The following is a 25515-nucleotide window of genomic DNA, read 5'->3' as shown; positions in this document are numbered from 1 at the left end:
TACAAGTTTGACTTGCAAAACAGATTAGAGGAAATGCAGTCTGCCATCACTGTCAGTCGGCGTCCGTCATCTCTCTCTCTCTCTCTCTTTTTTTTAAGTCATGACAAGGTGATGATGATGTATGCTTTACATGATGATATAAAAAGTGAGCTCAGTAGGCAGTTAGGGTGTATATTATCAGATTTCTCTGAATCAACTTCTGCTCTTGCTTTTTCATCGCTGAGTGCAACTTCCACAGGGTAAGGATTAACAACTGAGAGTCAAATCAAAGTATTGCATGTTTTATATACCTTTAAAAAGTCATACTCTTAATCTGGTCTGTTAATGTGGCATTTGATTGCATGTACATTTACTAACTTTACTATTTTAGTCATTCAATTTTACTATAAAACATTTTTTCTAACTAAATCCTTTAGACAGCTGGGATACCTTGATAATGCCCACATTTTGATTTCCTTCTAAAGATTAGCTTTGGATTAGACTATTATTATGAGATTATTGCAGATTTTAAAGCAAGTAACTGTGTATTTTACAACAACACTGTCATAAAATCCCTCAGGTAACTATGTTGGTGTGGATAACTGCTCTGCTGTTTATCAGCTTCTCAAGAACACATGGACTCTACCAATTTCCAGAAAATTGTAGGTCTTTAATCCACGTGGTTTATTTATTTTAAACTTAATCTGATATATTGATACATGTTTTTGTGTATGTATCTGTGTGGACTATGTTGATCCATGTGTGTCTGTTTTACTAGTTGTGGTGGCAGAAAAGGATAAGGCAGACCCAGTCAAACTGATCTGCCATACTAAAACTACTAAAACTGAAGGAGATGTCGTGTGGAAGTTTGATGGTGAAGAGGTCGATTTGGAAGACAGCTATAAATTGGAGGGTAAAGATCTGAACGTATCGAATGTAGAATTGCCCATGTTGGGAAACTACAGCTGCTGGAGTGGGGAAGAAATGTTATCATCAACCTATCTGCTGCTGAAGACTGACGAGGAGGAGGACTTAGGTGAGATCTTTTTTTTTTTCCATTTTTCTGCTTATACTTTAAACCCTTGATTCCTGGTGTCACAAATTTGCATCAAACCACTTCTGGCCTTTGATCATAACTTTTTTTTTTAAATAAAACAATTTTATTTTATTTATTATTTTATCATTTATTTATTATTTATCTTTATTTATTCATTGTTATGAATTTATTCTGTATATATTGTTCCAGTCTTTTTTTGTATTCTTTTGCCTGATTTTTCCCCATATTTATGTTGTTTCTATATAACTATAAATTCAGATATGAATGGGTTAAATGGTTAACATCTCTGATATGGTTGAATTTAAAGTGCTGACATTGAGGCATGACTATAAGTTGTGATCACTTGTAATCACCTATTTTGTGTAACCTTATAGATAACGTCCTCAGCTGTCGTGCAAAATCTTACAACTGCAACTTCACCTGCAGCTGGACAGACCGTAAATACACAGCAGTGCGCCTTGGACTTGGCAAAGACTGGTAAAGAAAAAATCTGATAAATTAGCAGAAAGAGGACAAAAGTATTGAAACATGTTAGTGTAAAATTTTAGATCAGCAAGCAGATTTCGGTTTATATTTTTGAAAAAACTTTTTACTTAGTGTTTGTTTTATGGTGTGCTGTAGCAGAGAAGGCAAAAGATCATGTCTTTGGGAAAGAAGTAGAGACCAGCTCCACAATGGGGGATTCCAGTTCGTGCTGACACACTCCCTCTCACCCTATGCTGAGGAAAGCACCATGTTTGAACTAACTGCTGAGGCCATTGTTGACCAATCCATCTTCAGGACAACAAAGAGCTTTTATCTCAGAGACATTGGTAAGCTGAGCAAAACTGAGCAATATTATAGGTATTCAGTTGGATTTGATCAAGTTAACCATCTCGTTTGAAAAGTTCACAGCTTGTGTTGCTCAAAGCAAAAGAAAAACTAAATGGCAACATGATTTTGAAAAGTGTAGTTCATACAGATGTATGAACAGATTAATGATATACAGATTAATGATGGGGTTCCTAAGCTACATTATTTGACAAAGCACATTTCTAGCCCAAATTTGAAATTGCAATATTTTATCTGCAGTGTAAAAAAAAGAATAAAAAATAAGCATTTCTAGGTGTAGCATTGCTTATAAATGAAACAATGATTTTTAGACATAAATGTCATTTTCTATCCAGTTCAGCCTGATAGGCCCCGTATTGTCAGTTGTAAGGAGGTGGAGCAGGATTTAAACGTGACCATCGAGCCACCTTCCAGCTGGTCAACTCCTCACAGCTTCTTTACTCTGGAGCATGAGATTGAATACATGTTCAAAGATGATGGGAAGGTACACGCAACTTTAAACAGATAGAGCATAGTAGTCTCTGCTGTGTTTAGATTTCTGATTGTGTGATCTGTCTGTCTTTAGACTGGACGTTCTTCATCTGCTCTCATACCCAAGGGGATCAGTAAGCTGAGGGTTCGCTCCAGAGACCCGCTGGTGCTCTCAGCCTGGAGTCAGTGGACTCCATGGAAAAATGTAACCCACTGAGATTATTTAAACCAAATACTGTCAGCTTTTGCTCTTTCCTAAGTTCGTACATCTCTACAATGTCCTGTCTTCAAATCTTGTTTCCTGTTTTTCTATCTCTGTGTGGGAGGTTGGTTAAAGACAACATTGCTTGTTTTACATTTACAGATGATTAGTTAAAAAAGACACATTATTTATTCTTATTCTTATTTATTTTCTCTATTTATGATTTGCTAAAATGATCTATTTATCAATATATTTATTATTTATCTATGTGTTTTTAAGTATATATATATACACAACTATTTGACCTGTTACAGATAAAATAAAATAAAAAAAACTAATTATGGTCTGCTAAGAAAGCCCACTATTTCCCCTGTGTGGGGGAGTAGAAGGCAGCAGAAGTTATTTTAATAGTCTTAAGGCTATTAAAGAGGCTGTTACAAAATTATGACAATCTCTGTTTACAACAGGAAACTGTGTAAACAAGTACACCTAAAAGGGGAAGTTTTTTCCATTTAAGGACATCAGTGTATGTATGTCCACAATTTTGCATGAAACAGAAGTTAAGGTTGGGTCTAAACCGGAGAAGTCCAGTTCAGTTTGACATTTAGTCTGACTTTCACACATTATCTTTCTTGGCTCTCTTATTTCTGTATCTGTGTATGTTGGTGTTTCTGTGTATGTTGGTGGTTTGGAGTAGAACAAACTATTAAAAGAGTTTTGTGTTGCCTTCGTTATAAATGTCCCTTCTTCATTTATGTGTTGCTTATGTCATGTGTGCAGTAAAAGACTTAATGACCAAAAATTCCCTTCTCAAGCAATACTGAGTAAAGCCAATTTTAATTTTCTTCGTGGGTGTTTGAACCCTACATCTCTTGATAATTATGAGTCAGAGTTTTGAGACCACTAGTCTAAAAATGATAATTTTTTTGTTAAAATTACATAAATTACAAACTTTGTTAAAAGTTAGTTAGTATATATATATATATATATATATATATATATATATATATATATATATATACATATATTTTTTAAGAGGGTAGTGTTAGTGTTTGGTTTGGATTTTTCACTGTTTTATACACTAGCCTCTCCATGTGTGTAATTACTAATAAAGAAACAGCTTTTTACTGTAGATTTCCTATAATTGAAACTTGTAGGTAATGATAAGGACCAATAAGTATTTTTTTGGCAATGGATGCTTTCTGTTTTACATTTCATGGAAAGTATTGTCTCATTTCCTGAAGTGAGGAAACCAGACCAGATGCAGTTTTTTAGGAGAGGACCAACTGTCCCATTCTTGTCTGATACAGGATTCTAGCTGCTCAAAAGTCCTGTTTCCAGATATTTAATTTCATGATGTGCCAGAAGTTTCCTGTTTATAAGAAGTCCAGACTACAGGCAGGCTAGGTAATCAGTCGGGCTCTTCTTGCATGAAGCCATACTGGATGCAGTAATGGTTTACACCTCATTTGACTACACCTCATTTGACTACACCATAGACACTAATGCAACCTCATACTATCAGAGATGCAGGCTTTTGAGGACTCCATTGATAACAAACTGGATAGTCTTTCTCCTCTTAAGGACACAGAACACAGTGTCCATGGACTTTTGTTGCCCCAATTCCAATTTTTTTAAATGATTTGCTGTAATCAAATTCAGAATGAGCCAATATTTTCAAAGAAATGGAAAATTCAACTTCAAATATTTTATTCATGGTCTATTAGGAATAAAACATGGGTTTGTGAGATCTGCAAATTATTGCAATATGTTTTATTAAAAATTTAAAGTTTCCAAAATTTTGGGGGGTTGGGGTTGTATTTGAGTCACTGCAGAAGCTACTTAAGGAAATCTACATTAAGATTAGATATATCGTAACAGTTCTTGTGAACCAACAAATAAAAAATGTTTTGTTTTTTTTTTTATTCAAAAAAGTAGATAAATTAATGTTATTATTGTTTAGTCAGTGATATACCTGTCGGGTTAATTGTAGCAACCAAACTTACTTACCATAGCTGCATTTTTGCACAAATAGCTTCCAAATAATGTGGCACCATTTTTCAAATAATTTATGAACTTATCACTTTAGCAGGTAAAATGTTTCTCAATAAATAATGTCATCACCCAGAAAAACTAACAAAATCCAACAATATTTATTCATATTCCCAAACATTTAAACTATAAGTAAAACTGTTGCCACGCAGCTGCTTACAGTGTTGGATTCTTTCTCCATTTCGTTCCCTGCACAGTAAATTAAATAGTTTTACCAACAATGGCCAACAATAGCTCATTCGTATTGTTTCATTCTAACTTACTATGACAAACAAATTTTGAGTTTCTCAGAATTTAAGAATTCTTACTTTCACAATCTCGTTTCAGTACCTAATCTACTGTGAACTTATTGCAGGTGAGAAAAGGGAAAAAAAACCCCTGCCAACACAGAAAGAGATCAAAAATGTGCTTCAACCAGGACCACAACTGCAAGAAGAAAAGAGTGGGGGGAAAGAACAAAAAACACAAGACTGGTGTCAGCGATAAGATGTGGCACTAACTCCATGTAAAGTAAATGTAAAAATTATATTTAAAGTCAATCATGTCACCAAATTATATTGGACTACTCCTTAAAACTAAAGGAATTTCTCAACTGGTAAATACTTTTAAAAGATTATTTATGATGTGTTTGGTTTGATAATCAAACACAAAGAAGTCTGTGCATGCTGTGATATATCTGCCAATAAAGTTATCTTAAAAAAAATGTGTTTTTTATTTCTGTTATAAAAAACTATCTTGTAAAGTTTATAGCGATATGAGGAGAATTATATGAAATGTAAGACCTAGACGAGCCCCCACTTCAATCAAGGGTTTAAAAATCTGGGGGTGACACTGGACTGTCACTTGAATATGGACAATCAGGTTAATGCTGTTCCTTTCAGCTTCATCTGTTGTCCAAAATAAAGCCTTTCCTCAGCTGCAGTGATCTGGAGAAGCCCATCCATGCCTTTGTGAGCTCCAGACTTGACTACTGCAATGCTTTATACGTTGGTATCAATCAATCTTACCTCTCCCATTTACAGCTTGTAAAAAATCTGCTCTCTTCTACTAATCAGCACTTAGAAGCATGAACATATCACTTCTATCATGTTAGCTCTGCCCTGGCTCCTGGTTCAGTTCAGGATACAGTATAAATTCTTGCTGTTTGTTTTTAAAGTGCTGAATGGCTTCACACCGCCTTACCTACCAGAACTGAAAATACCAGCACAGCAGGGCTTTACGTTCTGCTCATCAAAATTCGTTAGAGGTGTTTCAATCCAGGTACAAGCAATGGGGGTTATCAGTCCTTTTCAGTTGCAGGTCCAACATTTTGGAATACTTTTCCCCACAAGATATGCACCCACATTGATCTGCCTTTGTTTAAGGCTAATCTCAAGACCTATTTATTTTAAAAGGCCTTTAGCTTGTAGTACTTTCTTTTAATGTATTTTAATGTGGTACTTCTAGCACTTTCATTACTTCCTATTAGTTTTAATCTGTTTTATGCTTTTACCACATTCTATGATACTTCCTTTATTTTAATGTGTTTTTGTATTTATTTGTTTTTATTATGTTAAGCACCTTGGTCAGCTTGAGTGTTATTGTAAGGTGCTATAGAAATAAACTTTGACTGACTGACTGATAACGTACTTAATGCAAAGGATAAGTACAACATAAATATTGGATTAATATTTTTCTTTTGTATCATTGAAGTTACTTCAGTTTCCTCAGATTTTTATCATCAAAGTAGGTTTTCTCACTAAGCTACAGTTATGTAGATAATCACTACTTTGTGTTGTTCTACAGATCATTTCAATTTACTTAAGTGTAAGAACACTCAGATAAATTTAATTGTGGCTTTATGTTTGCCTATGTTTCCAGGCTGCAAATTGGTCCCACCTGTGCCCGCGGCCACCGAGTAAATGAATCCGTCTCTGCATCGCACGCATGCGCACAGAGTAGTGCGGAAGTTGCTCATTTTTGTTTGTAACACCTGCTAAGCAGTCGTTAACTGACCCGTGCACAGTTCCCAATGGACGCAATACTGCTCTCAAGTATGAAAGCACACTGAAGTTACATTCAAATAGTATCACGGAATTGTACTAATGTACGATCATGTTAAATATGGCTAGAACCACAGCTTATATGCTATTTCTCTGCTGTGTTTTCGTGCAGTTCAGTCGCTTGTCAGGTGAGTCGTACATTCTGAGTTGAAGATTTGGGAGGTTTTAAATGTTCGAAGTTAGCTTATTTAGCTAAAGACCGGTGTTGAAGAAATCCCAGGTTGTCCTTACTATTAGCTACTTACTTGTTGGGTAATGGGTTGCACATGAGATTTTTTTTTAATGACCAGGCTATTATGGTTTATTAATATAGCTGTAATTGTTTTCCCAGGTAGGCAAGGCTAGGCAAGTTTATGCACAATTCAACAACAGGGTGATTCAAAGTGGTTTAGAATCATAATTTAACATAAAAAAAAACAGAAGAAACGGAAGAAAATAAATAACATTGGTTAAAAACTAATAAAACCGTTAATTTAAAAATGCAAGCTTAAAAGAAACATGTAGATTTTGACTTTTTAAAATAAAAACTATTGAAATGCAGCAGAGAACAGGTGGGTCTTAAACCTTGATTTAAATAAACTGAGTGTTTCAGCTGATCTGAGGCTTTCTGGGAGTTTGTTCCAGACATGTGGAGCACAGACGCTAAAAGCAGCTTCTCCGTGTCTGGTTCTGACTCTGGGAAATTATGAGAAACTGGATCCAGATGACCTGATGGTTCTCATAGGTTCATACTGGGTCAAGAGGTCACTGATGTATTTTGGTCCTAAACCATTCAGAGCTTTACAGACCAGCAGCAGAACTTTAAAGTCTATCCTCTGACAGACAGGCAGCCAATGTAAAGACCTCAGAGCTGGACTGATGTGGTCCCCTTTCTTGGTCTTAGTGAGGACTCGAGCAGCAGAGTTCTGAATAAGTTGAATGATTTTTTTAAGTAGACCTGTAAAAACACTTACAATAATTAAGCCAACTAAAAATGAAAGCATAGACTAGTTTTTCCAGGTCTTGCTGAGACAGATTTTTTACCCTTTTACCCTTGATATATTCTTAAGGTGATAGTAGACTGACTTTGTGATTCCCTTAATGTCTTTTTGAAAGTTTAGGTCTGAGCCCATCAGTACACCCAGATTTTTAGCCTGGTTGGTGGTTTTTAGGTGTATAGACTGAAGCTCTGTGGTGACCTTTAATTTTTTCTTGTTATCTCATCCGGTTATTAATCTTCTCAATGCATTTACCAAAAGCCTAGACTGAAAGATAGAAACTAGTTGTGGTAAATTGCATTCATTTGTTTTTCTTCTCTTCAGGGGTCAATGAACTGCTGTATTTCCGTGTAATTCGTCCAGAGGAGATAAGTTACATTTTTAGTGCTGCACCAGCTAAAGACTTTGGAGGTCATTTTGTAAGTAATTTTTCCTTTTTGAATATGTTTGCAACTTATTTTTATTTATTTATTACACAGTCATTACTGCCTCAGAACTATAAATGTTCTACATTTTCTAATCACATGATTTTACTTTTGGTCCTCAGACGTTGTCTTATGATGAGATTTTTCTGGTGCCAGCAGACCCTGTAGATGGCTGCTCGGAGTTGAGCAACAGTGAAATCGTTCATGGACAAGTAATCCTGGTAGAAAGAGGGTATGTACACATGCCTCAGCATTTATCATTACCTGCATCTGTGTTGGCCAAAATGTTTAAATCTAATGTGTCACAAACAGGTTAGAGTACTTTTATGAAAGCATTAATTAGATAAAGCTCAACAAAACAATGTCCAGATAGTGCAGAAGTGTAACATTTAACAGATATTGGTAGGACCAACAGTGTGTGCAGTTGGGGGTAATGGTATGTGAACATAACAGGTTCAGAGCAGCAGTCAGAGCAACACAATTACCTGATGGTACAATCCCATTCCCAAACTAAATTTTTATCATGGTTTATACACAGGTTGGTCAAACCCTCAACTTTTACTGTAAAGTAAGTTGTTAGTCTGACTCGATGTTGTGTTGAATCCTAAAAGAAAAAACTAAATTTAAGTGGCTCTAATGACAAAGTTAACACACACAGACTTGTTTTAATTATGTATTTAATTGCACCAACCAGTAGTTGTTAACTCATAATGACCAAAAAAGGTACGTGTTCTGTTCAAAATGAAAATGAACCTTTTGTTTCTTTTTTAAAGAACCATAAAGTTTTACCACCGTATACTCTGCTATATACACTTAAAATTATGACTTATTTCTTTGTCTTTGTTCACTTCAGAGGTTGCTCCTTTGTGCAAAAGGCCAGACATGTGCAGGAAGCTGGTGGAAAAGCCGTTCTGATTGCTGATAATGCAGAGGACAATGACAGTCAGTACCTTGACATGGTCACTGATGGAAGCACAGACAAACCAAGCATACCCTCTTTATTCTTGCTGGGGCGTGATGGGTAAGGCAGAAGAACACATTCAATACTCATTCAGACCTGTAATCATTTTATTCTAGTTATTTCTTTCTCTTTTAAAAGCATTTTGTAAAAGTAAGGTTTTCCTTTCTTGTATTCTAGGATGATGATCAGACAATCTCTTCAAAGGCAAGCGCTGCAGTGGGCTGTCATTTCAATTCCGGTCAATGTTTCCACTCTAGCTTCATTTCCGTTTAAGCAGCCACCATGGACACTTTGGTAGAAATGACTCAAACTTCTTTAAATTCTTTGTTTTTGCAATAGTTTCACAAGGAAAACCACAGTTGCGGTGAATAATGGAATTAACAAATGTCCAAATGATGATATCATAGTTCCAGCCACATATACCCAAGAGCAAACCTCAAGCCATAAAGTCATCATTTTTTTCATGCTGTAGTGGAAAAGTGTTCTTGAAGCGCTTCTGTTCATGTTGTGAAACTGGTTTAAAAAAAAAAACCACACAACTTAGATCCACATATAAGCACAAAATGAATATACTTTCCCAAGCATTTACTGTATGTTCCTTTGTTACTTTGGTCTCCATAGGTAAGAAACCGTAAGGATAGAGCTTTTATGGCAGAGGTCACTAACAAGCAGACCGCGGTCCGGATCCAGACCCAGACCCAGAACCAGTCCCATATGGACCCGTAGTTAAAATATAAAATATGATGAGGTGCTCTTATTTTAACTGGCGCAACTTTTTTTGCAGTCTTCACAGTAGCAGTCAGAAAACATGCGGACCAATTACATGACATAAGCCGTAATGCTCACAGCCAGTCGGTTTGTGAGGCTCCCGGCTCGAGGGTAAACTGCCAGCTAGATCAAACAAAGCAGGGATAGAGACGGCTGCGACAGAAAAAGGCAGCAGAGTTGCCAAATCTGCCTGTTTTAGCAACTTTGGGCTGTTTTTTATGTGAAGTCTGTTATGGGTTTTTGGCCTTGTTTTCTTGAGTGTAGTTGCTTATTTGGCTTGTCTTGTTATGAAGCCCTTCTGATTCTCTTACAGTTGTCCACAATAAAGAAAATAACTCCTTGGATGCGGAACAGTCTTTTTTTTCATGAAGTATTTAGATAGATAGATAGATAGATAGATAGATAGATAGATAGATAGATAGAGTCATGATCTCTGGGACCTTGGCGCCAAAGGTTTTTCTCTAACTAGATCTTTTTCAGTTTAAGCTGATTACCCCTGTTTTATGGCATTAAGGTGATTGGTCAGCCATCAACAGTAACACAAAAAACACTGCAACAGAGAAACAACTTCAGCTCTGATCTATAATTATTCTCAGTATACCTTTTATATTTACTATTTAATTTTCCTTAAGTTTTACTGTTATTATATTTAATGCTCATGTCAGTTGCTATCAGTGTAAAATCACAAATGTTTTCATTGCATTATAATTCATATCCAGTGATGGTGTGACTGAGTCCTCTTCATACACTGGCTATCATGTTGCATTGTCAGAATTATATAATGGAGACAGACAAAACATTGACTCATTTTTTGTGCTTTTTATTTTTCCATATATAACTTATTTGGAGGGTTGTGGCTATTCAGTTGATTTTAGTCAGAATTTTTTACAATGACATCATACTCTGTGTCCTAGAATTAGACTGGGGTTTTTTCCATATTGGAGAGGCTCAGCAAAAAAAACAAAAAACAAAAAAAAAAAGACAGTGTTTTACATTTCCTGTATGTGAATACTTGATCCAAGCTTGTGGATCTTATTCATTCTTATGCTAGTCTCTACAGGGATCATGGCCAAAACTGTGAGGAGCAAAAAAGAGTAGATCTATTTAATGTAAACACTCAGGTATCTGAACATTTTCTGAGAGGATCAAAGCATCTGAATAGCCAAGTAAAAAGAGACCCATATATATTTATTTACTGACTTACTTTATTTACTTCATTCTTTCCAATAATCCAATAATAGAAAGTAGAGCATTAATGTGGAATTAAACATCCTGACAAAACCACAATAAGCCTAACACAAAATAATAGTGACTGGCATCATTGGATCATGAAATAGCTGTATGCACTTCATATTTCATTTTAAACTTTTTCTATGGATTAAAACTTTATCCGGTCTTATCCCTAGCGGGAAAAAGGGAAATGCAGCACAGCTGCGTTTTTAAAAATGTGTTAATTTTAACAGGTGTATATCGTTTAAGTGTTTGGTTGTCAGTGATTTTACATCAGATAGAATAATGTACACCACCTTAACAGAATGAGAGGCAGAAAGAAGCAGAGGGGAGGAAATGGTAGTCATCTTTATCTCACGACTTTACTGGGATCTGCTTTCCGACAGGAACCGACTCTGAAAAGGGTCAGAGTTTTAATAAGCAGAAGCTATAAATCACTTTAGTGTCATAATAATCTATCAGATCACATCCCACACACTTACCTCCTCTTGCATCTTGGACACACACGGCCCCACACGGTCTTCAGCATGGCTTCCCTCAGAGCCGGACTTCCCCAGATGTACACACACGGAGTACACACTGCATTGAAACGAGCCAAGATAGCAAACAAATTTGTGGCCTCGTTTTTAAATATTACCCCTCCTGCTCCTAAAAATCTGATGATAATATTCACAAAAGACGGACACCACAACACCAAAAAGCTAACGACAACAAAGATGATTATTTTCAATGATTCTTTCTTGCTCTCTTTGTCTGCGCTGGGGGGATCTCTGTCAAGCTGGTACCTCGCAACAACATATAATTTGATAGTCATGACTATTTTGGTGAACACGACGAGTTGAAGGAAGATTATACTGAATACGAATAACTCTATAGATTTGGAAACTGGTAACAAATTCCTGGCAAGCAGGTGAGCCATGTTGTAAACCCAGCAGTAGATGTTGATGCTGATGACCAGCTGTCTTGTTATGAAGCGGCTGTATATAAATGGATGGCACACTGCAAAATACCGATCAAACTGTGCAAATAAAAACGTCAATATGTTAACTCCTAGAAGTGACGGTAACACATTGTATGTTCCGTTTCTGGACGGATATCCCTCCTGAACATCAAACAGACCAAGATAATACACTGAAAAGCCAACCAATGTGTCACAAATACTAGTGTTGAGCATGAAAATAAACCGGTTCTGAGTGCGCAGCGCTTTAGTGGCCGAGATGCCAATGACAACTGTTCCGGCTACCAGAACTGTAGTTGTTGCAAATAATATCTGGAAAATGAAGACGAAATAATCCTCAGGACTAGTGAAGCCCACTGAGAGAGAGACTCCTGGCTGAGAGTCTGTCATGTTGGAGAGGCGCATGGTTAATGACCCTCAAGCACAGCTCATTTTCATATGCTGTGAAGTCTCCTGAGATGTGCTCACATGGTCTAATGTTTTAGTCCACATTGCAAATCCAATGTTGAAGAAACTTTTTTTGTTCACCCCTAGCTGATGCAATGAGTAGGTTCTTATTTCTTAAACAACAATGTGGAAAAATGCATCCCATGTCATGGAAAAGATGACAGTCTGATTAAGAAACTTTAAAATCATTGCCTTGCATTAAGCAGAGAAAACATCTAAGGACATTGTAAAAGCTATACTGTCCAACGTATTATTAATAACTGGAAGGAGGGGATCATCTTTAGGGGATCCCTTTCAATGTAGGAGATCATCTGTATTTAGAAAAAAAAACTCATATTAGACTTAGTGTCTAAATAGCACATTTGTGCAGAGCTTGTCAGAAATTATCTTAATTTTAATCAGGTGTAGGAATATATCTAATACTTGGTGGGCCTTGAAGACCGGGATCGGTGATCACTGCACTAATCACTGAGGCTAAAAAAGAGGCTTCAATTTGCTAGGGATCATAAAGATTGGACTCTATCGCAATATAAGAAGGTCAGTCCAGATTTACCCTGTTCAAGGGTGATGGGTGCATCAAGGTAAAAAGAGAGGCAGATGAAGTCATGCAACCATCATGCCTTGCCAGTTGTACAAGCCTGTGGGGGAAGTCTATGATCTGGTGTTGCTTGGTCAGGGTTCAGCAACATTATGAGCCCATGAGGTCAAATGACTGAATAAACTGAATGACCAGGTTATTCCATTAATGGATTTTTTTCTTCTTCCCCTGACGCCACTGGCATATTCCAAGATGACAGTACCAGGATTCAACGGGCTCAAACTGTAAAAAAGTGGTTCAGGGAGCATGAGACATCATTTTACTCATGGATTGACCATCACAGAGTCCAGACATGAACCCCAGTGAGAATCTTTGGGATGTGCTGGAGACTTTGCACAGTGGTTGGACTTTCTTTCTTTCTTTCTTGCATAAGATATACATTTTCCTTTATATTTATTCGTAAATATAAAGTGCTAATCTAACTATTTTCGGTATCCAGAAAGATACTGGAGCTGAAGATCCCATGGAATATTAAGTAAGTGCGTTTATTTGCATCTTGCAATGTGATGACTAAAAAGTCTAAATGATATGAAGTAGTCACGCAGTGCTTCAACTGAGCATTTAGTCCTCAGTTGTTCATCCATCTGTTCTCCAAACTCGCTTAGTTTTTGTGGTAGTTCGATTATGAAGACACTTTATTATGTCACCACATAAATAACTAATCCAACCTTATAAAAAGGGAAGACTGGATTTGAGGGCAAAGGAAAATAAAATGATACCGTCTATTAATTTAGATTAAAATGTAAATAAATTAAAATAATCAAATAAAAAAACTCTGTTGATGAAGAACAGTTTAATATTACACGTGGTTTTAGGAAACGTGGCATTTTAAAAAATCTGGTTCCATCAGTTGACAACAAACATTGATCCTTCCTTTTACATCTTAGTGGTTAGAACGTGTCATTACTGTTATTAAAACTAATCTCCAAGCTAGTTGTTGTTGCTGAACCGGCAGCTGTCAGCCCCAGTCTGTGGTGATGGGATATGCCAATATTATCAACAGCTTAACTAGAAAGAGAAACTAGGTGCTGAATCTGCTGATAACAAATGGAAATATTGTTATCAGAGTGGAAAGAGAAAAATCACAGTTTCTTTAGGTTTTGGCAGCAAACTTTTAATAAAAGTAAAAAAGAAAACAAACACACTAAAAACATGAAGCACCAACAAGGTTTCTTTCAAGAATAATAAAATCACAGTTCGATATGTGATTTTTGCAAATGATATGCACATTTTTATTCAATTTTCAGTTTAAAAGATTGAAATAATAGTATATGACAAATAAAATCCCACAGTGGGCTAAGCTCCACATTTTCATCAAAAGCCTAAAACTCTTCTCCAGGCAGGTGGAAGTGTTCGTGCTGTTCACAGAAAGGCTCAACAACTCACGCACACACAAATACGCAATCTCTATTTTCACTTGTATAGGCTCTATTTTCTTCAAGTTTGCACCAGTTCATCTTTTGTTTTCCAACTTGGATACCTTAATGCAGAAATCTATATCATATTTACCTTTTTTCTCCATTCAAATCCTTTTCAAATGATCCTTTTCATGTGTCACTCAGAATGTATGTTTATTCAAAACTTTGAAAACACGAGGCCTGCTGGCGCGTGGCAATATATTACTGACAATAGCAGCTTCATCAAAACTATTTCCTCCACATAAATTACATAAACATAAACTCTGCAAGATATGACACGATATGGGGAGAATGAAAAGGGTCTTAAAGTAATTTAATACTTTTTAATTAGTAAAGAATTGAAAAATAAAAATTAAGATAAAATTTAAATCAAAGTTTAAATTATAGGAAATCAACGCAATTTAACGAGCTTCTTTAAAATCATACAGAAAATTGTAGTTCTTTTAAGTAGCAACTTAAACTTTTTCTTGGTTTATAATTTATTTGATTTTTCTGTCTGATTTAAGACAAAATCTATCAGCTTATTTAAAAGTTGCCGTATGAGATAATATTTCACATATAATAATTACAGAATAGGCGTGTAAAAACATTAAAACATTATTATTATTATTGGCATATTAGTAGTATTAGTATTATTGCTAGTGGCAGTGTTAATATTTCCCTGTGGATAAAATGCGATACAACACACGGTCCTTTTTATATAACTTAAATGATCATGGCGTTTTATTAAATCAACTCAATGTCACATGTGCAGCCACCAGCGTACAACAGTAGTTTTCGCTGTGAATCTCTAATGAATGACAACACTGAGCTTTTACCTTCACACTTGAAAATTCGTGTGATAGAAGTGAGAAAAAACTGATCATAAAGTCTATAAGTTTGCAGCATTTACCACGGCTGAACATTGTTTTTAAGATCACTATTAACTTTCGTTAACACTATTTTTAAAAATAAATTACCCTAAAAGATTGGCATTTTCTGTAATGACACTGTGTTGTTCATCAATTACGGTACGCGAACAAAGACATGTGAAGGAGTTGTGTTTATTGTGTTTAAAAAACATGGTAATTTTAAATTAAATGTCTGAATTAAGCTGGATGACCTGCAATGAAAGAATTTTGTCTACTAATCACAATCAATGTCACCTCCGACAAAAAAATATATATATATAGCCTATATATAACGCGCAAAAACCGTTGAACGGTCTAATGTGTGTGTGTGTGTGTTTTTTTTTTATATTATTATTATTATTTTATCACTCAGCCACTTACTAAAACAAAATTTAAAATTCACATCACTGAAAAAAATGAATAACATGTTTTGTAAACTGGCTATCAAGCCCATTTTCTTCATGATACCTGAGGTGCTGTCGATGGAGGCCCGGTCATCCGATCACACTTAAAGCCAATTCTGCAAAAGATAGTGATGGATTAAGCTGAGTTAAATACTTCTGAGAGCCAATTCGAGGGAGGAAAGAAAGTGTTCCGAGTGCCCCTTACCTTGCCCTGCGCCTTTGGCAGACCCTCCGCCACACCGTCCTCCAAATGGCCCCCCGCAGCGCCGGGCTGCCCCAGATATAAACAGCTGGGGTGACCAGTGCGTTCAGGCGTGCCATGGTTGCGAACAGGTTAGTGGCTTCATTCCTAAACTTCAGACCTTGTCTAGTCTGCTGTCTGATAATGATGTTGACAAAGGACGGACACCACAGAACCAGGAAACAAATTACCACAAACACGATGATGCGCAGCGACTCCTTCTTGTTTTCTCTCTCAGCGCTGGGCGCCTCTCTCACCAGTTGGTTCCTCGCTATTATGTATAATTTAATTGTCATGATGATTTTAATAAGAACTATAACCTGCAAGGACATCACACCAAACGCGTTTATTTGAACAGCCGTTGAGATGGGCACTATGTTCTGCATAGTGAGGATAAAATATGTGTATATCCAGCAAAATGCGCAAATTGCGATCACAACAGACTTTGTTATGTAGCGACTGTAAACGAATGGGTGACAAACCGCAAAGTAGCGGTCAAACTGAGCAAAAAGGAAAGTTAAGACATTAACACCTAGAAACGACGGTAAAATATAGAATGTTCCATTCCTGGATGGGTAACCCTCTTGGACGTCGAAGAGGCCGAGGTAGTAGACCGAGAAGCCGGTCATAGTGTCACTGATGCTAGTGTTCAGCATGAATATGAAGCGGTTCTGGCCGCGCAGGGACCGGGTGAACGATATCCCGATGACCACTGAGCCGGCGACCAGCACGGCACTTGTGGCGAATAGAATATGGAAAATGAAGATGAGGAAGTCTTCGGGGCTATTGAAATCCACCGAAAGAGGGACGGTGGCGTTTAGGAACATCCTGACCCTCCACAAGAAGCCCAGCGTTGATTTAATTTATACTTGAACGCTGTTACTCGTTTGTGTTCAAGCAAACCTCCCAAAGGACAAGGGCTTCATCATAACAAAGAAATGCAGTGGAGGACAGAACGTTTTTTTTTCCATTAAGAAACCTATGAAATGTTACATAAACTTATATTTCTATTGTCATTTTCAGCTGTTTTAATTTAACTTTGTACTTCTATTTATTTACTTTTCCATTGTAATTTTCAATTAATTTATTTAGTGATTTTTAACATTTCTTTCCTCTATTTTAATGCATGTATTTATTTCTGTATTATTTCTCTTTTCACATTTTCTAATGGACAATTTTATTTTATTTTTTTTTATTTATTTATTTTTGGTATTTTCTTGTCATCTAACATTTAGTCGGCCTTTTGCGAAACAGGTCACAAACAGACAGGGAGAACTGTGCAGCCGAGCCTGTGGCCTCCTCGGGAAAGAGGTAGAGGTTTTAAGCAGGTGAACCCCCGCAGACATGGCTGACATTAGATTGTACAGGATCTTCGGTATGTCGCTCTCTAAGCTGAAAATCACAGGTGACTGTTAATGCAGTAACAGAGAGGTTGTTCTCCCTGCAGACATACACAAACTGGCTGAAAGTTCTGGTAAAGTTGTCTGTGATGCTCAGAGAACGTTGCCTGGATCGTTGAGATGAAAACAGCTGCCTCCGCCGGAGAAAAACATGCTCCTCTCTGATTGTAGAGCATAACAAAATCCCCTCGCTTATAAGGACAAATATACAGGGGAAAATTAATACATTCAACTTCAACTTCATTCAATTTGTTTTACATTTGACTAATCAATACAACTGTCAAGTAGGGGAGAAAAGGGTTGGTTGTCAAATCTCGGCCACTAGAGGGTGCTGTTAAATATATTGGTGCTGAATTTCCATAATAGTGGTCACAGACAAGCTACATGGTTTATTTTGCATTTTGAGTCTACACATAGAGGTAAAAGGACTTTCTGTGTTTTTGATATCAAAATGTAATGTTTAATTTTTTTCTGTATTCTTCTTTTAAGTCTTTCACACAGTGGTTTACAATTAAACACATATTACCATTTAACAATATAAAGAGAGAGCTATAGTTAGATTTTTATTTCTTTGCTAGGTTATTGTATGTGCTAGCTAGCTTAATTTAAAACCCTGTTAGGGAGGGTTGTCTTGTCACATGTGACTCGGAAAGTTAGTAAATAAAAATAACAAAGATCCCCCCAAGTAAGTGTTCTTTCAGTTCATGACATATGTGATTGAAATAACAGGGATTCAGGCCTACAGCGTGTCTTTTGTTTTGCTATTGTCTGATATATTGTATTGTTCTTGATACAGATTTTCTGATACTGACACCGATACTGAAGCAGCATAAATGTTCGGCCAGTTCATGGTATAAGTGAGAGAAATGGCAGATTTTAGTAGGCCTATGTTCTGTTGTACTCTTTTTATATACATTTTTATACAGATTGTTCATGGCATATGGGGCTCTTGCCTCAATATACAGTTTTTTCTTCTAAAAAAAAGTTTAATTAAATGTTTTAAATCAAAGGATTTAATTGAAATACATATTTTCAGATTACTCATATATATATATATATATATATATATACTACTGCTCAAAAGTTTGGGGTCACTTAGGAATGCAATTAATATAACATGAAATTAACCAGAAATACAATCTAGAAATTGTTAATGTGGTAAATGACTGTTATTGCTGGAAGCAGGTGTTTTTTTTATTGGAATATCTACACAGGTGTACAGAGACCCATTTTCAGCAAACATCACTCCTGTGTTCCAATGGGATATTCTGTTAGCTAATCCAGGTTCATCATGTTAAAAGGCTAATTGATCATTTGAAAAGCCTTGTGCAATCATGTTAGAACAGCTGAAAACTGTTGTACTGATTAAAGAGGCAAAATAAATTGGTCTTCCTTTGGCTAGTTCAGTATCCGGAGCTTCAGCATTTGTGTGTTCAATTATAGTCTCAAAATGGCCAGAAGAAAAGAACTTTCTACTGAAACTCGTCAGTCTATTCTTGTTCTGAGAAACGAAGGCTATGCCATGAGAGAAATAGCCAAGAAACTGTAGACCTCCTACAATGGTGTGTACTACTCCCTTCAAAGAACAGCACAAACTGGTCCCAACCACAATAGGAGAAGAAGTGGGAGGCCCTGGTACACAACTGAGCAAGAGGACAAGCACATCAGAGTCTCTAGTTTGAGAAACAGAAGCCTCACAGGTCCTCAACTGGCAGCTTCATTAAATGGTACTTGCAAAACACCAGTCTCTCCAGGATGCTGGCCTTCCAGGCAGAGTGGCAAAGAAAAAGCCATATCCGAGACAAGCCAACAAAAGGAAGCGATTAAGATGGGCAAAGGAACACAAACACTGGACAGAGGAAGACTGGAGAAAGGTCTTATGGACAGATGAATCTAAGTTTGAGGTGTTTGGATCACAAAGAAGAACATTTGTGAGACGCAAAACAAATGAAAAGATGCTGGAGCAGTGCTTGACGCCATCTGTCAAGCATGGTGGAGGAAACATGATGGTTTGGGGATGCTTTGGTGCTGGTGAAGTGGGAGATTTGTTCAGGGTAAAAGGGATATTGAATAAGGATGGCTATCACTCCATTTTGCAACACCATGCCATACCCTGTGGACAGCGCTTCATTGGAGCCAATTTTATCCTACAACAAGACAGTGACCCAAAGCATTGCTCTAAACTATGCAAGAACTATTTAGGGAAGAAGCAGTCAGCGGGTATTCTGTCTATAATGGAATGGCCACAGTCACCAGATCTCAACCCTGTTGAGCTGCTGTGGGAACCACTTGACCGCACAGTGCGTAAGAAGTGTCCATCAAGCCAATCTGACTTGTGGGAGGTCCTTCAGGAAGCATGGGGTGAAATTTCCTCAGATTACCTCAACAAATTGACAGCTAGAAAGCCAAAAGTCTGCAAGGCTGTAATTGCTGCAAATGGAGGATTCTTTGATTAAAGCAAAGTTTGAAGGACAAAGTTATTATTTCAAGTACAAATCCTTATTTCTAACTTTGTCAATATTTTCACTATATTTTCTATTGATTTTGCAACTCATTTGTTTAATAAAATGGGAGTTTTCATGGAAAAAAACATGACTTTTTTGTGTGACCCCAAACTTTTCAGCGGTAATATATATATATATATATATATATATATATATATATATATATACAAAAACTCTCTCTCTCTCTCTCTCTCTCTCTCTCTCTCTCTCTCTCTCTCTCATTGAAATAGCATTGGGAAAGTTGGTTGTCCCAAAAGCACGTTGTATTTTGCAGGCCACATCTTTGGAGCAGATTCATACTGAGGAGTGAAAGGTCCCATTTCGACCTGAAACTTTAGGATTACATTACACATTAAAGTCTACCAGTTTTTGAGAAATTAAATGAAAGTACAAAGTGTGAAAACCAACCCCGTTCTCCCTTACATCAATCACGACAGGGCCGACTGACCTAAGCAGTGACCCATTCCGGGCGGCATCTTTCAGCTCTTCCGCAGCCAATTTGCAGCATCATCTCCTCAGTTCTGTCCAGCCTATTTAGTCTCCACTTCACTCGGCTGCGTTTTTCATCCACCCATTAATTGTACTTGCTTTATCTATAATTAAGTAAATAAAAATGACTTGTTTGTTTTACAAAACAGTGGGTGCTCCGCAGCGCCTGACGACGTAGAAGTTAGCTTCTGATTCACAGCGTCCGTGAAGCGAAGTCTTCCCTTTTAGAGGAAGCTAATTGGTTTAAGTCAAGAATGTTCTCTTTATAACAAATGCCTAAAATCAATGCATTTTTATACCAATGGAGGGAGATATAGACCTCGTTTTATGGCTGCTGGCAGCGAGCAGGTAAAGGGTTCTGTAAAAGTGCATTTCTTTGCATTGCTGCTTCAGTTTGCATTTAGTGTTCATTTTCAGAATTACCAATTATCAATATTCTCTTTATTTACTGAGGTTTGATCTATAAAAATACAATCGGGTTTAACCATGGACTCTTACGAAGTGTTATTAAGAGGTAGTAAAATGAGATGGATTTATTTGAAACATGAACAAGAAAAAAAGAAAAAAGTATCTTCTTTGAAACCACAAGAAGTCTTGGATATGGGTTTGAGAAATATACCACTAAACAGCTAAAACATTCTCGTGTTAATTATTAACCTGAAAGACATCCTGTTTTATTCACCGTGGTTTAAAAAAATTCTGACATTTACTTAGATCTATTTAGATCATTTCATAATGTGCAGTTTAAGATTGATTTACAGCTATAATACAAGCACAACTAAAGTAAAAATTTGTATAAAACACAATGAAGTCAACATCAGAAACAAAGATTGAACTATTTAAATGAGATTAAAACAATAGTTTTTATCCTCCTGACCAAATCCAGACAGAGACTACAGATATTTAGTCCACCAACTCTCCAACAAAACTTACAGGAAATTTGAGTGTCCTGATCGACGTCCAGTTGTCTGCCTTTGTCTCTTGGTGATGTTGCTTTGTACTTAACACCACCAGGTCATAGCTCTGTATGACCTAAATCCTTGTGTATGCCATGGTCATCTCCTGCCTTGATTATTGTGCACATCTGGTCTGCCACAGTGACACTTCTGTGATGGTCCGCAACAGCTCGAAATTGGATCATACACCTGGACAGTGATCCCAAACATAAAAAAATATACAAGAGAATGTCTGGAAACCAAAAGCATCACAGTGTTGCAATGGCTCAGTAAAAGTACAGACCTTCAGCTAAATGCCATGTCTGGTCTGGTGCATAAATGAATGCTCACTTTAATTTGGACATAGTCCGTGGATTGATTGATTGATTGATTGATTGATTGATTGATTGATTGATTGATTGATTGATTGATTGATTGATTGATTGATTGATTGATTGATTGACGGAAAGATTTTATTTGAACAAAAGACAAAAATAAATAAATAAAAAAACAGAAAAACAAAAGTAGAAAAAGAAGAAGAAGAAGAAAAGTCTTTGGCCAAAGGGAGTGGGAAGAAGCCAGCACTTATTGAATCCCATCCCCTTAGCCACACATCATCAACTGCCTCATATGTAATTCATGATATACTTATATAATATCAAAAGATCTTTGGATCAATAATAATAATAATAATAATAATAATAATAATAATAATAATAATAATAATAATATAGCAAAGTGTATATGTGGACATTGCCTGTGTTGCATTCCACAGTTTAATCCCACATACAGACACAACAACTTTTCCTGTGCTTCTGGTATTTTGAATATTGCATTTCCCTGTAAATTATGACCCTCATCTCTCTGGAAGAAAAGATTTTCGATGCTGAGTGCTAGTAAATGCTCACTAACTTTATGCATGGTCTGTGCTGTATGATAATGAACCAGGTTCTGTACATGAACCTTTGATTGTAAAAAAAAGTTGTATGATCAGGACACCCAGCTTTGTGTATGATATGGGCAGCCCTTTTTTTCGCAATACTAACAGTGAGTAAATAATATCTCTGAATATGGAAAAACTAACAAGCAATACAGAATATGGAGTGAATTATAATCTAAAAGCTGCTTTATTTTATTTATGATTATGACTTTGTTTAGTATGTGTCTGATGTGGGGTTTCCAACTGAGTTCATCATCACACCCAGCACTTTAATTTTCTTAACATTTTCAATAATTATATTATCAATTTTTATTTATGTTTATCATCTTCCTTTTTATAACTAGCAAATATTATTACCTTAGTTTTCCCTATATTCAGCAATAATTTCTTACTATCATCCATAACTTCAATTGATTTCATTCATTATTTATAAGATTAGTTACGGCACTATCATTTTCAGAATAAAATATATTAGTGTCATCAGCAAACAGTATTAAATTCAGTAATATTTTCAGACTTGAAATATGTAATTTATATATATGTTGAGTAATTTAGGATCAATACTGACCTGTGGGGGACCCCACAAGCAATCTCCATACACTCAGAAATGTGTTCACCCATTTTTACAAACTGTTATCTCAGACAGATGATGATGATGATGGTGATCCAGTCCAGTCACTCCCCTCATGCTATACAGCTCCAGTTTCTTAATAAGTATTGAATGTTTTATTTTATTGAAAGCTTTTTTAAACGTCTAGGGTGCAGGGGTGTCAAACTCTGGTCCTCAAGGGCCGGTATCCTGCAGGTTTTCATTGTTTCCCTGATTTAACACACCTGAATAAAACAATAACACAACCTATTAATTTCAGTCAGGTGTGTTAGATCAGGGAAACAATGAAAACCTGCAGGATACCGGCCCCGAGGACCGGAGTTTGACACCTGTGCTCTAATGCATTTATTATCTTTTCTGTTACTATCCACCAATGCCAGTGATGTTATACCTTTTGCTCTAAATCTGTTCAGTATTTCATATTTATTTAGGAAGTTTTCTAATCTGGTGTCAAACCGTTTTTCCAGGATCTTTGAAATGATAAATTACAGATGTAAGTTAATGGTTTTGAGATGCCATTGATAACTCTCTTAACCAATGCCATATCATTACCATCACAGTCCGTAGATAATTTATTACAGTTTATTTAACCTCCAACTCTGAGACAAAGATTGAGTGAGGATTATTCTTAATCAATGTTTGACACATGGCATCTCTTCTTTGGCCTGAAATCTTCTTCAACTCTAGTCCCACATTCACAAAAAAGTGACTACCTTATTAACTACCTTATTCATATTATAAATATCACCATGGTTATCAGTAAAGTATTCTGGACACATCATTTTCTTTTTCCCACCTTTTCTTAGCTTGTTTAATATGTCCCAGACACCTTTAGTCTTATTCTCATTTAAGATATTAATTTTTTTCTAGCTCTTATTGTTTCTGTTAACTTGTCTTTATAGGTTTTATAACTATTTACTATTTACTATAACTATTCTTTTGTTCTTAATTTAATAAAATTTATATTAGGATAATTTTACTTTTTACAAGCATTTTACAGTCCTTTCATAGACAAAATCTTTATTTAGAACTTTTATTAATTACTTTAACCGGACAGTTGTTTTTTTTTTTTTTTTTATCATATAATGATTTTAAAATAATAAATTAAATCACACATAATGATTTAAATCAATACATTTGCTATATGCCATGTCCACATCCTCCTCACTATCGGCAATATCCCAATCTCCTGACATCAAATAATTTTTTAGCCCTCTGTTCGTAATCTCTTATAAATAACTTTACTTGCTTTTCTTAGGTATTATTGGCATCATAATACACAAATACAGGTAAGTGGTCACTGTTGTCATTGGTTAGTATGCCACTTATCATATTCTGTTCAATATTAATGAATATATTATCTACTAAGGTTGCACAGTGTTGTGATTCTTGTAGGTCTTGTGATTGTGTCCATTGAGCCTCTTGCTCAATGCACAGCCAAGTTCAGGCAGAAATAACCATTCCACATTAGTTCGGGTCTTTCTGAAGCCCTTCAGGTGTCTTCTGTTGTATTTATTCCATAATCAGCAGCACCAACTTTTTATTAACTTCTCCCACTTTACATTATATTCTCTGATAATATCATTTCTGATGCTTGATAACAGCTTTCCTCTTTTTCACTTTTAAAGGGAAACTGCAAACAATCAGCTTTTATCAAGTTAAACTAGCACTCACTGGCTCATTAAGGTCATGTAAACATTTTAAATTAATGGCTAACCCTTATTTGGTTTTTTATACGTTTTATAATTTATTATTATGCAAGCCTCTTTGCATATATTGTTGAATCTACTCTAAAAGTGTGGTTAAAATCCAGGTTATATCACTTATTCTGGCCAGAACATACAGTGATAAAATTGTTTACTATCTTAACAAGTATGGTTTTATTATTTGTTTGTGAAGTTGTTTCCCATTGGAATTAAAGTCACTCAGGTCGACGTGTTTCTGTGCTTCCTACATAAACCACAACAGAAGTAACTTCCCCTCTGCTGCACAGTTACAGCTGCATTACTGCCAGCCAGCGCGATGAAGACCTGAACTGTCAGTTATCCTGCGCGCACGCGTTTTCTCTGCACAGATGAGAAACAACAGTCCTGTTTTATCACTTGTGCTGCCGCTCACAAGCTTTGGCAACGTGTTGATGTTTCTCTTTAACATTTTGCTGGCTGCAGCGATTATTTTCCTGAATGTGTCCGTGTTTCTTTCCATTCTGCTTAACAGTGCGCTGCGGAGAGAGAACCGCTTCATGTACATGCTGAGCACCTGCTTCAGTGACATCTGCACAGGCATTTCCTATTACTATGTCGGTGTTCTAGATGTACGAGATAGTTTTGATTCACCTACCAGAACCTTTTACATTGTTCCCACATTTCTGGGGCTGTCTTTCATGGCTGTTCTGGCCGCACAGGCAGACAGGTACCATGCAATTGTGTCACCATTTAAATATTCCCATCGGATGACCCGAAACAGAACCCTGTTGATCATCTTAGTCTACTGGGTCTATGCTTTCTGCATGGTAGCTGCTAACAATTTGGTCACAATCGGGATAGCCAGCCAGATGACGAGCATTGGTACTTTTGCAGGGAATATACTCACAGTGATTATAATGATAGGGATGAATATCAGGCTGTTCGTCATAGCCAAGTTCCAGCTGGAAAGGGAGCCGCCCTCTGAGGAGAGGGACAGCAAA

At 36.4% G+C, this 25515-nt stretch overlaps 4 protein-coding genes across 4 annotated transcripts; 2 read left to right on the top strand and 2 right to left on the bottom strand.

The window, feature by feature from the left end:
- On the top strand, positions 1-5267 carry si:dkey-88e18.2 (interleukin-12 subunit beta). Its single transcript, XM_041999610.1, has 8 exons — positions 1-239; positions 560-641; positions 758-1015; positions 1411-1513; positions 1658-1848; positions 2203-2351; positions 2433-2543; positions 4948-5267. Exons 2-8 carry the CDS (start codon positions 566-568, stop codon positions 5089-5091), a joined length of 1032 nt encoding a protein of 343 aa, XP_041855544.1. The 5' UTR covers positions 1-239; positions 560-565; the 3' UTR covers positions 5092-5267.
- Positions 5268-6540: 1273 nt separating this feature from the next.
- On the top strand, positions 6541-10106 carry LOC121649681 (protease-associated domain-containing protein 1-like). The gene is made up of 5 exons (XM_042000683.1): positions 6541-6762; positions 7936-8030; positions 8159-8268; positions 8890-9057; positions 9175-10106. The coding sequence occupies exons 1-5, from the start codon at positions 6687-6689 to the stop codon at positions 9293-9295; spliced, it is 570 nt and encodes a 189-aa protein (XP_041856617.1). The 5' UTR covers positions 6541-6686; the 3' UTR covers positions 9296-10106.
- Positions 10107-11332: 1226 nt separating this feature from the next.
- On the bottom strand, positions 11333-12445 carry LOC121649396 (trace amine-associated receptor 3-like). The gene is made up of 2 exons (XM_042000201.1): positions 11478-12445; positions 11333-11390 (listed from the first exon to the last, which is right to left on the bottom strand). Exons 1-2 carry the CDS (start codon positions 12356-12358, stop codon positions 11345-11347), a joined length of 927 nt encoding a protein of 308 aa, XP_041856135.1. The 5' UTR covers positions 12359-12445; the 3' UTR covers positions 11333-11344.
- Positions 12446-15765: 3320 nt separating this feature from the next.
- On the bottom strand, positions 15766-16820 carry LOC121648546 (G-protein coupled receptor 15-like). The gene is made up of 2 exons (XM_041998744.1): positions 15916-16820; positions 15766-15826 (listed from the first exon to the last, which is right to left on the bottom strand). Exons 1-2 carry the CDS (start codon positions 16776-16778, stop codon positions 15766-15768), a joined length of 924 nt encoding a protein of 307 aa, XP_041854678.1. The 5' UTR covers positions 16779-16820.
- Positions 16821-25515: the final 8695 nt, after the last annotated feature.

This window comes from Melanotaenia boesemani, chromosome 11 (genome assembly GCF_017639745.1).
Source record: "Melanotaenia boesemani isolate fMelBoe1 chromosome 11, fMelBoe1.pri, whole genome shotgun sequence".
NCBI classification, from domain to species: domain Eukaryota; kingdom Metazoa; phylum Chordata; class Actinopteri; order Atheriniformes; family Melanotaeniidae; genus Melanotaenia; species Melanotaenia boesemani.
The sequence above is the reverse complement of the archived record's forward strand: the minus strand, read 5'-3'. Positions and strand labels throughout refer to the sequence as shown.

Bases quoted from the DNA above. Each gene is read 5' to 3' on its own strand.
- LOC121649681 (XM_042000683.1), top strand. From the start codon at position 6,687: ATGTTAAATATGGCTAGAACCACAGCTTATATGCTATTTCTCTGCTGT. The intron at 8,031-8,158 runs GTAAGTAATTTT...TTTGGTCCTCAG, and splicing joins AAGACTTTGGAGGTCATTTT to ACGTTGTCTTATGATGAGAT. The intron at 8,269-8,889 runs GTATGTACACAT...TGTTCACTTCAG, and splicing joins GTAATCCTGGTAGAAAGAGG to AGGTTGCTCCTTTGTGCAAA.
- LOC121649396 (XM_042000201.1), bottom strand. From the start codon at position 12,358: ATGCGCCTCTCCAACATGACAGACTCTCAGCCAGGAGTCTCTCTCTCA. The intron at 11,391-11,477 runs GTAAGTGTGTGG...GACCCTTTTCAG, and splicing joins TGTCCAAGATGCAAGAGGAG to AGTCGGTTCCTGTCGGAAAG.
- LOC121648546 (XM_041998744.1), bottom strand. From the start codon at position 16,778: ATGTTCCTAAACGCCACCGTCCCTCTTTCGGTGGATTTCAATAGCCCC. The intron at 15,827-15,915 runs GTAAGGGGCACT...TATCTTTTGCAG, and splicing joins TGCCAAAGGCGCAGGGCAAG to AATTGGCTTTAAGTGTGATC.
- si:dkey-88e18.2 (XM_041999610.1), top strand. From the start codon at position 566: ATGTTGGTGTGGATAACTGCTCTGCTGTTTATCAGCTTCTCAAGAACA. The intron at 642-757 runs GTAGGTCTTTAA...CTGTTTTACTAG, and splicing joins CTACCAATTTCCAGAAAATT to TTGTGGTGGCAGAAAAGGAT. The intron at 2,544-4,947 runs GTAACCCACTGA...AACTTATTGCAG, and splicing joins AGTGGACTCCATGGAAAAAT to GTGAGAAAAGGGAAAAAAAA.